Genomic DNA, 13,110 nt, shown 5'->3' with positions numbered 1-13,110 from the left:
CTAAACCCTCTCTGGCACAGCTTTGAACAATTCCAATGTGTCCTGTCACTGGATCCCAGGGACAAGGACTCAACACCTCCTTCTCCACCTCCACTCCTCAGGAAGCTGTAGAGAGCAATGAGGTCGCCCCTCAGCTTCCTTTTCTCCAAACTAGACAAACCCAAAGCTCTTAGCTGCTCCCCATAGGACATCTGTTCCAGACCTTTCACCAGCTTTGTTGTCCTCCTCTGGATGCATTTGAGTACCTTCATATCTTTCTTAAGTTGTGGGGCCCAGAACTGCACACAGTACTCAAGGTGAGGCTGCACCAGTGCTAAATACAGCAGGATAATTGCCTCTCTTGACTGGCTGGTTATAGTGTTTGCACCTCAGAATGTGGTTTGCCCTCTTGGCTGCCAGGGCGCACTGCTGACTCATACTGAGCCTGCTGTCGACCAGCACAAGCACCTAGGATAATGTCCTATACGTATCATGGTGGACGTTATACTCAGACCTCAGACGAAACAAATGTTTTGTTGTATGTATAGTATCAGAGGTGTTTTTTTTACTGCAGTTAAAGTGCCATAAATTTTATCTCTGTGGTGAATTTCTCCTCAAGGAGCAACTTTTACTGTTCGTATACATCCAAATTTGGCCAAGATTAGATGGCCATTTCAAAACCCAAGTAGTTGGGGGTTTTTGCTAGTATTTAATAAGTTTTAGAGTTAACTATGTGGAACAACGATATAAGAATCGTGTAAGAACACTAGTGCATTTGAGCAGAGTGTTAAGGAAACTGTATTGACATTTGCTTAAGGTATTGAGATCGAAAAATATGAAGGCGAATATTATATGAGGTGTCTGACTCTTAGAACAACAATAAAAAGGATTTAGTGTAAGCTAACATAAAAGGAATAGCCTTTTCTGCTTAAATTTACTTCTTGAATCCAAAATGTTTCATATTTATAGTGCATATTGCATAATTTCAATGTATTTTTAGGCAAATAGGAGCAGGTTTCTTTAAACAGCAGATTTCTCTTGTATTCAGTGTTTAGTTTCACTCTTTTAATGAGTACATTTCTTAGACTCTGAATGAGATGTGGTTTTTGAACTGTATCTTATGATGAACTCAAAGATAAAGCGAATAAAGCAGTTCAGAGGTCTGGGTTAATTCCATGCAAAGAGACTTTTCAGCTATATTAAATCATTTGCTTTTCTTTTATTCATGTTCACACACCTGACTTCAGCTCCTTCATGTTCATGATGTTGATAGTGAACAGATAAAATCACCAAGGTTTTAGTCATCTGACAATTTAATAACAAGCTGTCTTTAGTATGTATATTGTACAGTGCTGATAAAAGATGGTGCTTCTGCCACGTCACTGAATATTTTGGAAGTGGTATTCAAGACTTAGAAGAATGACAGGCTTTTGGCTTAGACTTGGAAACTTTTATTCTCATGGACTTTGCATATTCTGTGACTTCTTTTGATTTTCCCTGTGTTGGTTTGCTCAATGATGTCGTCAGTAGAACTACCTGCCCTTGAGTTAAGTTTAGATTAAATATTGGAAAGATTGGGAAACCTCAAACAAGAAGCATAATAGCTGTTGAAAAATATTTAGTTTTTATCTTTGAGTGCCAATTTCTTGACTCAGAACAATTCTCAAGGCATGAATCAAATAGTCTTGATTTTGCTTCAGTGGACAGTTTTCCAAAGCACTTGACTAGAGCAGAATTGACTGGTTGTACTGGTTGAGCTGGTGAGTGGTGCTTGCTGTTGAAGAGTGGTGGTGGTTCAACACTATCCATGAATGGACAAAGCATATTCATTGCTGCTGGGTTTGTTCCAAGTTGGAAATTTATGACCTTGCTTCTCACATGGCATTCCTTTGTAGCTGAAGTAGTTCAGTTACAAGCTTGCTTTGGAGAAAATTATGACAATATCCATTTTTACCTGGAAGTTTTTTGTGGTGGTATTTCCCCCCTGCCATATTCCTTGAAAGTATATATGAAAAATGGATGTAGAGGGCAAGTTACATACATGAGTTTCGTTAAAGTACTACCCAGCTTAATCTATAAAGCAATCCAACTTGCCCTACTATCTAATACACGTTATAATTACTTCTTATGCTTTTTCCCTTCACGAGTAATCAAAATCAATTTACTGAAAACGTTTTTTACTGGAGCTTGCGTTGGGGAATTGCTTTGCCCACAGACATCCAAATTGCCATGACATTGTTTCAAAGATGTCTTTCATTTTCTTTGTTCTTGTAGAACAACTGGCTACAAGTTAGAGCTACATTATCCAGTGTGTTTGGTCAGGTTCATTGACATTACTTGCAAATACCATTCATACTTTGCTCCCTTATAACATGACAGGTATGTTAAATGATTTATTCTGATCCACTTTGTAACCAATACTCTGTTAACCTCTTTCCTAATGTGATGGAACATAAAGTGTCCTTGTAAACCGGTAAGTGAACGCTGTTATGCTCTGGTGATTCACTCAGCACATATTGTTGGACAGTGAATTTGCACACTGATCCAGAAGTGATAAGGGTCAAAATAAGTGATTTTTCAGTTTATTACTTGCAGCTGTTACTGAGCATCTTTTTTTGTTTTACATTTAAGATGGAACGTGAGTAGTTTTAGTGTGTGTATTGCCTAGACAGGGCTACCTACAAATTTCTAGATCAAGTAGCAGTTACTGATATTAATGGGAAGGTCTGAATTTTTTAGTCTCTCTCTTCTACTCTCTAGAGGAATCTTGTACAATCGTCTAAGTCTGCCTCTCAGATGGCACAGTTGCACCACAGAGTTTGTATCTGTTAAACCACCTTTTTTTCTTTTTCTTTTCTTTTAAAATGTTCACCCATCAACCCTGCTTTCCCAGGCTATTTCAGACAATATGTTGTTTCTCTACCTGTCTGTCTCATCTTAACGTGCTTCAGAGCCCTCTGGCCAAGAACATGGTTCTCCTGGCAGCAGCTTTTCCTTTTTAGTTCAGTCCCATCTTTCCAGTGTGATTAAGTCTTCCTTATGTTCCCCACTGTGCTATGTCTGCTGCTAGTTTGAAGTTATGAATTCTCTTTGAAACAGATTCAGTGTTTTCAGGCAACTTCTGTGCATTAATTCTTTCTGAGTTTAATATTTTAAGGAAGTCAGTACACTCTGCGAGTCCAAAACTGTCAAAAATACACCCCCTTGCCTATGAAGCTATGGTAGATGTTAATCCAGTGCTAGATTTTGTAAATTAAGAATAAGTAAAAAAAGGGGCAAGTAATAATTGTGTTCCATATTTCATACAAAGATATGCTGAAGGCATAACTAGACTTCTGTCTAGAGAAGGTCGTAGAATGGATTGATTTATTTAAGTGTGGTTCAGATAACTTAGTTTTATAAGTATCAAAACCAGTTTGACAGGCCAAACAATTAAAGATTTTGTGAAAGCTTTTAGAGTTTAGTTGATTGCTACCTAAGGCAATTTGATTAGTCTGCAGTCCTTATAATCACTATTGTAGCCATACTAGAAATGCTTATTTGATACGTATGCTGTGGAAATCTGATTATTGCCACTGGCAACAAAAGTAGCATTGAATATTGTTTTATTTTCTTAAGCATGTATTTTAAGAATGGCACTGAAATATCTTTTTCGCCACCTCAGAATGAAAGATTTTTCTTAGCTGATCAAATGGTATGAAACCCAAAGGAGAGACTAAGCCAGGTTATAGTAGTAATTTATCTCTTCCTGTTGTTTTTGTTTTGCTTTGTTTTAAAAGGACTAACCAGCCGGGAATGTTCACAAAGAAAGAATTTGATCAGCTAGCCTCAGCAATAGACAGCTTCAGTCTCATGACATACGACTATTCAACACCACAACGGTAAGACTCCATCTAACATTAGAAAAAGATTGCTGAAGGAACTGATTCTCAGTTAAGTCACTATTAAATCTGCAGTAGAAGTTCTTTTTTTTTTTTAATAAAGTGGATAGTGTGTTTTAAATGTATCATATATTAAAGCTTTGGATTATTAATTAGGATAGGTGATTTTTCAACAGCCAATAGTGTGAGACATTGTTTAACAGCAGTGTAGATCTGGCACCAAGATATTGTGAAAGGCTTCGTACTCAAGCTACAAATTTATACTTTTACTAGTACTATGGCACTTACTCTTTACCAGACATGTTCTTTTGTTTTCAGTTATTCAGTATGGTTCTGCAGGATAGGTACACGAATAATCAAATACATGTCATTGTTGAAAAAAAAATTAGCTGTAAAGCACAATCGAAAACCCATTTATTTCATCCTGAGGCAGCAGACTGCTGTTTGGCAGCACTGTTAATGTGGACATGCTTAAAATGTGTTTTCCCATTCTTCCACTAGTCCCTCCCTTGTACTGATACAGCTAATTGTGCAGCAGCTTATCAAACCAGATCAGGGAGCTGGTCTGCCTGAAAAAGAATACAAACCTCCACTCTTGTACATGAATATTCATTTTCAGGAGCTTAATATTTTTAACTGTGTGAAAGTGGAACAACAATGTAGTTGAGAAGTTCTTAAAAGCTACACTCTTTATGTTACTGTTCTCCAAAAGCATGGTTCATTTCACCTCCTAATTGGAGGTAAGGATATGCCTTTGGAATTCCTGGGAGATTCTGTATATCTTGCTTCAAGGTGGCTGTTCAGAGTTAATATTTGTGGTGAACTGGCAGATGTAGAAATACCATAATTTTTGTGTTATCACATCACTAAAACCTTTGTCACCTGTAGTATATTAGCATTTTGATAATGTCTAGACCAATTTAAGAGAAAGGAGCTTTTGTCTTCTCTGAAAATAATTTATATACCTCCTTTCTGTCTCTCCCCTTTCTCTACATTTTCAAGTCTATAATATACAAACTATAATGTGTAGTGAAATTAGAACAGTTTTTGGTTACTATCCTGCTGGAATATGCAACATAGATGTATCCAGTTCAGCTTTCCTCTAGGTAAAACTGACATCTATGAAGATGAGATGCAAAGGGCTTTTGTACAGGCTATACAAACCCATCTGGAACCCTGAACAAATTTAGAAATACTGTGCTGTAGGCTGCATTTTTCCTGTGTGGCAAAGCTACACCATGCTTTATGCCATGTTAAAATCACAGGTTCTGTTATGGTACAGTCACACCTTTATGCTTTCACTGGTGCTTTAAGTTACTTAGATTTGACTTGGAGCTGCTAACCTTTTTTACTTGAAAGGAGGAGGGAAGCATTCTTCGGTTAACATACCCATTGTATTTGAAATAACTGTAGTTTCTGAAATGTCATGCTTTTAGTCTGAGAAGAGATTTGATAAAAAAATTAAAATTTTTGTACTTGAATTTGCTTTGATTGGTCTGAGTACATGAAATACAGGATAATACGTATGTTTTTTCACAATTTATTTATCTTTAAATATGAACACAATTTCCAGCAACATTCCTGTACTCTATTAGCATATTGAGTTTTAATGGCACAGGTATCCCAAAGGATACGAGGCAGATAATTAGTAGGAAGGAGAAGATGTTTATATTTGCAAGACTAGAATATGCTTTTTCTTATCCTTGTGATAAAGCCTTCTCTCCTCTCTGAGATAAGAATGGAATTAGCACGATATCCTGATTTTGTATATTCAATTACAATTCAATTACTCTGTGTATGAAGGCTCTACTCTTTTTCTTGATGTAGCTTTTTGTTAGGTAATTGCCTGTTCAGGACTTTATCCATAAATAAGTGTTAAACAATCAGTGAAACCTGCGTTACTTACCAGTCACTGATTTTGTAGTTTTCTGTAAGTAAAACAACTGAAGTTAACGCAGTTTTGAATTATCCTGTGGGCCAGGCCCAGTGACAGAGAAAATGTGCTAGGTGGAAACCTTTTCTTGCCCACTGTAAAAATTTTTAGTCCCTTCACCTTAGAAATTAATCACAAAATCAAGAGTGGGGCAAGCATGTTTTGTGCATCAGTACTTCAAGACACTGAAGAATGTGCATTTAACCTTCATAGGATTGTAGGATAACCTTCTCTGTTTTTTGTGTGCCATAGTTTGCTCTTTGCAATTACACTAGTCAAAACGAGCGGGCTGAGAATGAATGTGTACTGTTTCTGACAACCTGTTTGATTTTTGCTAACTTGACAGACCTGGTCCGAATTCCCCTCTTCCCTGGGTACGAGCCTGTGTTCAGGTACTGGATCCTGATTCAAAATGGAGGAATAAAATACTTCTAGGGCTGAATTTCTATGGCGTGGACTATTCTGCTTTGGGAACCTCTGGGGAGCCAATCCTTGGTAGCAGGTAAGCCTTCTCAGGACATGTATACTTATGTGTGATATATTCTCACAAAACTCAGAAATTTGCAAGTATTCTTGTTTAGAAATATGGCTGTGTTAGAAATGGCGAAAGTGATAGATGTGCACATGAAATAGTAGCTCAACTGTTAGAGTAAGACCTCTAACTTCTCTTCACTGTACAGAAGTGTAGATAGGTGGCACAGTTATACTGTCAGAACTCCTATGGAAAAATGGTGTGTGTAATTTTCCCTCTTTCCTCTGTCCGTGTTTGTACATGCAGTTTGCCATCTTTGTGTTAAAATGTGCTACAGTATTCTCTTATGCTCTGTTTCATTTTGGGCATTCATGCAGTTGACCTAAAGATTGTTTCTCTCAGCCCCTGAAGCTGTTATCTGTTACTTTAGAATTAGATATTAGTTTCAAACAGCAATATGCCACCAAGTTTCTTTTGAGTAGAAAAAGCTGCAATAAGCTTACCTGGACACAAAAATCTGTAACAAGATGAAGGGAGATATTCCAAAGCCAGACAGAAGTTTTATATTGACTCTCAGAGGAAAATGGTTGTTTTAGTTTTGGATAATAACCGCTTATAATAACAGTGAGCTTCATAGAAATACTGTCAGGGTATATACATCAAGCCAGAAGAAAAAGCAAGAAAAACAGCGTGAATTTGGCAGGAAAGTCAGGTATGTTCAGAAGTTTGTTATTGATTTATAAAATATAGAACAAGCCAAGTAGAAACAAACTTCAAGCCCGAGAGGTGACCGTTTTCACTTTCACATGTTACTAAGTTCATTACACCAGAATATTTCAGTGTAGTAACAGATTGGTTGTTAGGCATTAAAATATTGTCTGAGGTGGATTGTATAAGGTAAAGGCCTGAATTTTTCATGTCCATACCTTCCGTTACGCAAACACTTTGTCATCATTGCACTTGCCTGTGCTGTCTTCCTGCTTCACCTTGGCTGTTTGCAGGGGTAGAATACTGTAGACAGTTTTCTCCCAGTGCTGAATTTTGTCTGAATGGCTGAATAACAGAAAATGACTACAGGGTGGGGGCAATCAAGCCATGCCTACAGTGGAAGTTGTGTAATGAGTATATTAGAATGGCTTCTGTAAAGTTAGTTGTAGTGATTAGGGAGGAAAAATACTAAATAGTCAAAGCATTATTGATTTACAAGCTCAGCACAATTTATGTAGCTTCACTGTAATGTTTACAGTTCCTTCTGCAGGTAGCAGTGTTGCTCTATCTAGCAAATAAAAGGATCATGCTTTTTTCTGAACTGCAGCTTTTGGAGTGAAGTTTCTACTTGAAAACATACGGCACACTTAGGATGGCATCTGCTTTTACTTTTCATAGATTCTTCTGGACTATATTATAGTATTAATTCATGTTGCTTTTTAATTAATAGCAAAAATAGCCTAGCTAGGAGTCATGTGTGATTAACTTTTACCAAAAAAGAGTATCTTTACCTCTATGTAGGGCACTGGTGCACAGTATGGGACAATATCTTTTATACAGACAATGGTCCTGTTAATGTATTCTTCATTGACAGACCATGATACTGTAATTTTTCAGTTGTTTACCGGAAGCAAGATTCTGGACAAAGTCTTTAAGAAACTTTGAGTTTATATGTAAAAGACACTAATATTCACTTTGCTGCTTTACCTATTAAACATCTGTCAATGATTAAGTTTATTTTTTTCCAGAAATATTATTTTGAGCATGCACAATTACTTATTAGTCTTTGCTGTATATGTAATCTGTAGTAATGCAATAGTAAAATAGATTCAAGGTAAAACAGCTTCAAAATAGACCAAGTTTCTGACATGACGAAAACAGAAAAAAGGTTATTAGTGTAAAATGTCTTTCTGCTATTTAATTGGTAACAGGCGGTTTGTAAGGAAGTCCTAGTTTCTGTCATCTGTGAGTCTTTGACAACTATCACTGTCACATCTTAATTGAATACCACAATGGGCACAGCTTGTTCAGAGATGCTCTTCCCCCTCCCTCCAAAAATGCTTCCCTCTTATTTCATTATTAATACTCTGGCTACAGCAGGTTTTTTTCTTTCTCTAATAAGGCACATGGCTGATGCTATTCCTTCTCATTTTTGTACCTGCTTCATACTACATAAAGAGGCTGCTCAGAAGCTGTGCAGTGTAGAAGTGTATGGCTTGATTATTTATTTTTCTCACCTTGGCTCCTTACTGAATTTGAGCTTCCTGTTTCTTGGTGACTGTAATCCAGTGTTAGTCATGACCTGTAAAAAAGTGTTGAAAGTTTGAGTTATGGTTCCTTTAAGGCACCCTCCATGTGTTGTAGTGATAGCGATGTTGGGCTGAAGTACTGATATTAAAAATAATTCAGTCAAGTGCAGTATGATGGGTATCAACTTTGTTGTAGGTTTCGCTTTAGATTTTTGCATTTGAAATTTATTGCATGTACAGGTCTCCAACATGCCAGTGCTCCTTGGCATACTGTAAAGTGCACACTGTCTCACTGAAACATATTCACCAGAAGCTGATCATCTTTAATAAGAGAGCTGGAGACTCCAGTGACAAACTGTATATTCTCAAGTTGTTTGATGTAAATACAGTATGCACTTAAATTGAGTATTAGTATAGCTTATACATAGGATTACATGCAGAGTGCATAAGCCGTTGCTGGTCTCATGTTTATGTTTTTCTTTAGGGCAGGAATTATGTGATGGAAAGAGGCTCTGAATGTAGGTAGATTGCATTTACTGAATATTCTGTCAGTCCAGAAGTTCATATAATAACTTTCAATAGAATTCCTATTTGCATAAAATATTATGTGGCAGTGTTTTTTTAATTGCAGAATGTAATCTAAAGCCAGAAGTACTTGGTTACTATTATGCTGAAAAGATACACAACCTTTCCATGTACTATCATTTTTCCTTCATACATCTCATAAAAAGTAATATGTGTATGTACTTGTGTACGTATATATGTCAGGATTAAACTAAATGAAAACGGTTTTTCTTTTACAGCACAATGTAGGTTTGTCTTCGGGTGTTGTTACGTTAGGAACTACAGCTTCTGTTTTCCATAGGAATGTGTTTGTCTTGCAGCTCAGTCACAAGTATTATTTGTTAATACAATGAGTCAATCTCAGAGATTACAGCACATTCGGGTGCTTTAATCAACCAAGTACCGTTGTTGTTTAGCTGCAGGGAAGCTAGATTCCTGTGTATATTTAGTTCTGACATAATTTGTATGAAATGCTAAGCCTGAAATAAAAAGGTGTTGTACCTGTGATTCCGTACATCACCTCTAGTGCTTCTGGCAATGTTTTCTGCCCTCTGGCTGTCAAGAATCAGGTGTCTGAACTGCAAAGATGCAGTCATTAAAACTTACCACTGTATTAAAATCCTGTCAGAATATAACCATCTGGTGTTGCTGACTTGCTGCTTTAATGATCTGTTTATTCCAGCACGTCCTCTATTGATACTGCAAACTGACTGTATTTCTTCTTTACCTCAGAAGTGTATGTCTCTGGGAAAATAATTCTTCAGTATACCCTGAAGCTTAAGAAACTGTTTAGCCTTTCTGGAGGATCTTTACCTTTGAGTCCTTTTGGAGACCAGTAGCAGGTCAGCAAGTCTCTCACTCTCACAAGCTTCTTACTTCCAATGTACTTTTTTTGCCTTTAGCTATCTGCTCTTCAGAATCTCTTTTAATCATTGGGACGTTATATTTCAGTTGCAGTAATACCCATTGTTTTCTTTTGCCCTCTTATGGGAGGTTAGACAGCAGTGCAGTGGTGTTTTCCATTCCATGCCACCTAAAATCTGTAGCCTTTATGACCTGGGCCAAAAGGGAACTGAGTACACTTCATTGTTAACTGTGAATTAAAAGCAATGTAAATCAAAGGCTATCATGTGGCAGTAGTCCCACTGACATTTAATAGATCAGCCTTCTTTATTGGGCACATCTCTGCTAAGTTTAATGTGTTAAAGACATTTTATCTTTTTTGTGTAGTGCTGAAAGGAGGAAGATACATCTATAACGTTTCACCTGGCTGTATATTACTTTTCAATATATTCTGCATTCATGCTGCTTTTGTTCCAAATGTAGCTGTTGAAAATAGATGTGTGAATAATTCTATTGTTATGAGACAATGCTGTGTGTGCTTACTTTTTATTTCAAGTAATCTGAACAGAGATTTTTATGTTAATTTTTAAACACTTAAGAAGGTTGATATGATAAATTGCCAGTGGAAGCAAGGGAGAAACTAATTTGACAATGCATTGTGCTACTCAGGGATAGAAAATAAGATGATTTGCAAGCTGTGTGAGGGTGTAGAGTTCTACTGAGTATTTTATTGGCTGCCTGCCATTCTGTAAATAGCAGGTAATAAACATGGTACTTGGAAACAGCTAGAGGTGAGCTTTTTCCTGGAATTACTGTGGCTGTACCTTTATTAGCAGCAATTTAAGAAGATTTGGGCCAACTGCGACTCATGATTTTGTCTTGCAGTAGGTAGCAAAAAAAAAATAGAAACCTCTGCAAGGGAGCTTTTTACTCTTCAAGCTGCAAGGCTTTTGCAACATTTCTCCTCATGCTGTAATTCTCTCAGGATTTCCATTACTTCCCTGCATACCAGGATTCTGTGTCCTGATTGCTCATAGTTTATGTAACATTGGGGAGATACTAACATTTCAGATAAGCTGATGGGCCAGTTAGCTCTGTAGGATTGTACATCCTCTTGATCTGTTGTCCACCTCTCCACTTCTTTGGAGAAACTGTTAAGCTTTTTCTTCGTAAATAGTAGTGTTGGATCAGACAGTAAAATCATGGCAGTGGTAGGAGGAAGTTACAAATGGGCCTAGAACTGGAAAGAGCTTGTTTCTGTATTACAACTGTCTAATTCAGGAATGCTTCAAGAGGTTTATTCTATTAAATTCCCTCTGGGATATGCTGTTATGTGTGGCTTCCATGGTATATCTGTCCTTCCCTCTGTTTAGGAATGGAAGGTAAGCGTGTGAGCTGTTAGCTGAAAGACTAGTTAATTTGCATAAAGTAGACAGAACATCTTACGAAGTAATATTGTTACCATATTTCAGCTTGTCCAATTTGTAAATATGATGTTAAATGTAAAGCTGTTATAATTGTTTTTATGTAAAACATGTTCCTTATTTCTTTTGAAATGAGGGGAAGGTAACTTTTGTTTATTGGGCAAATGATCTCATTCTGAAGTTCACTTGTACAATGGCATATTGGCAATGGGTGTGTATATCTCAGTGCATCTGTTTTAAAAAAGATGTAGTCAGTTGTGATGTACATTTTTAAATTGTGGGCATATTTCTGTGAAATGTGCTGTTTTCTGTCTCCTAGGATCTTTTTTAATAGTAAATTTGCTGCAGGTAATATTTAGGCAGTCAAATATTGACAAAACAGTAACGCTGTAGTTCTTTACTGTCTCATTGTATTCTAACCATTAGAAGATAGCATGATGGAACTGAGCCAGAAACCTTTGCTGTGACTTAAATTTACTTGTGTTCATAGATTTGCATGTGGGTCTCTGCACCCACTGTAAAGTGAAAGAAACTCATTGGTTTGGAAGCCTTGTTTGGACTTGTGAGATCACTAGTGGTGGGCCTAAAACCACTTCTAGCCCGGACTGAATCTCTGCAAATATATGGTGGCTAACAAACAATGTAGAACAGGTAACACTATGTATGTATGCAGATTCCTCCACTATCAATCCGTTACCTCCCATTGCCCCATTCTCTCTCATGCTCAGTGCTAAAAGTATAATGATTAATTTTTGCCTGATGTTTACTGTCCCCCACAAGATACTCATTGTGTTCAGTTCCATTGCAAATCAATTGGGGATGAGTGTGAAAAGAGCATCCTGAAAATGTTCAGGGTCTTTATAGAAGTTAGCCTAGAGATGGTCAAATGCACTGTGCTGACTTGTTGGATCATGTGCAGTGTTATGTTCCTCTGGGAAGCTTCTGATTCTGAAGGCACAAAGTCGTCCTCTTTTTGAGCCAAAAGACAGCAGCCTGGATGAAGTTTATCAGTCACCCTGGGATCTAGCCACCACTGATGGGGATGCATGGACTAAAGTGTTTGCTCCAGGCAGCTGGATACTTTCTCTTACCTAACCTGGGAGAGTTTTTGACCTTTTCCTGAGAAAAGTACATTCTAGGGTTTTGGTCGGTTGATTTATTTGTGGCTTTGTTTTGGTTTGGTTTTCTTGTCGTTGCCCCCTGCCCCGGTGACTGTTTTATGGGTATGTTACTTCCACCATTGGTTTTGATGAGGTGGACCACTTTTCTGTTGATTAGTATGGCTGATAATTGAAAAACTGAGCTGGCTTGAGAAATAATGGAATATGTGTTTCCCAGTACAGGGCTTGTTTATCTTGCAGCTTGAGTAGAGCTAGACTCTGATTGTCTGTTCTCTTTACAAGAAAATAGACAGTAATAAGGTCATTTGTATTTTGTTGAAGGAGGGGTGTTTGACGTGTAGTGCATACTTTTTTTTATCAGGCAGACTTTTCTTTGAAGTCTTAAAAGAAAGCAGCTTGGAGTTTTTCTAATCTTAAACTGATTTTGCAGTCCTTGTTACCTAATTTTAAAATTAGTCCATTCAGTGAATTGAATTGCTATGATTGTTGGCGAAGCAGTCAGAATTAAAACCTATGACTTTTTATAGGCCTGTTGAAACTAATCTGAGTATCATCCATATAGATTTAAAAATTGGAATGAACTTTGGCAACTCAAAAACAATTTCGGTTGGTTGAATTTATAGGAAGACAATTATATACTTCATTTACTGAAGAGC

The 13,110-nt window shown here is 37.2% G+C and overlaps 1 protein-coding gene across 11 annotated transcripts in view; it reads left to right on the top strand.

Annotated features, from left to right (window-relative positions):
- CHID1 (chitinase domain containing 1) overlaps positions 1–13,110 on the top strand; it is a 142,390-nt gene that overhangs the window by 46,069 nt on the left and 83,211 nt on the right. For 10 of the 11 annotated variants that reach the window (XM_075426895.1, XM_075426886.1, XM_075426888.1 and 7 more), the window contains 2 exons: positions 3,759–3,860; positions 6,140–6,295. In XM_075426895.1, coding sequence (XP_075283010.1) covers positions 3,759–3,860; positions 6,140–6,295 — 258 coding nt within the window. Of the gene's footprint in view, positions 1–3,758; positions 3,861–6,139; positions 6,296–9,798; positions 9,888–13,110 lie in introns of those variants that run through there. The other variant, XM_075426896.1, reaches the window with a different exon arrangement.

This window comes from Opisthocomus hoazin, chromosome 7, assembly GCF_030867145.1.
Source record: "Opisthocomus hoazin isolate bOpiHoa1 chromosome 7, bOpiHoa1.hap1, whole genome shotgun sequence".
Classification (NCBI taxonomy): Eukaryota; Metazoa; Chordata; class Aves; order Opisthocomiformes; family Opisthocomidae; genus Opisthocomus; species Opisthocomus hoazin.
Note: the sequence above shows the minus strand (reverse complement) of the source record. Positions and strands in the feature narration are given on the sequence as shown.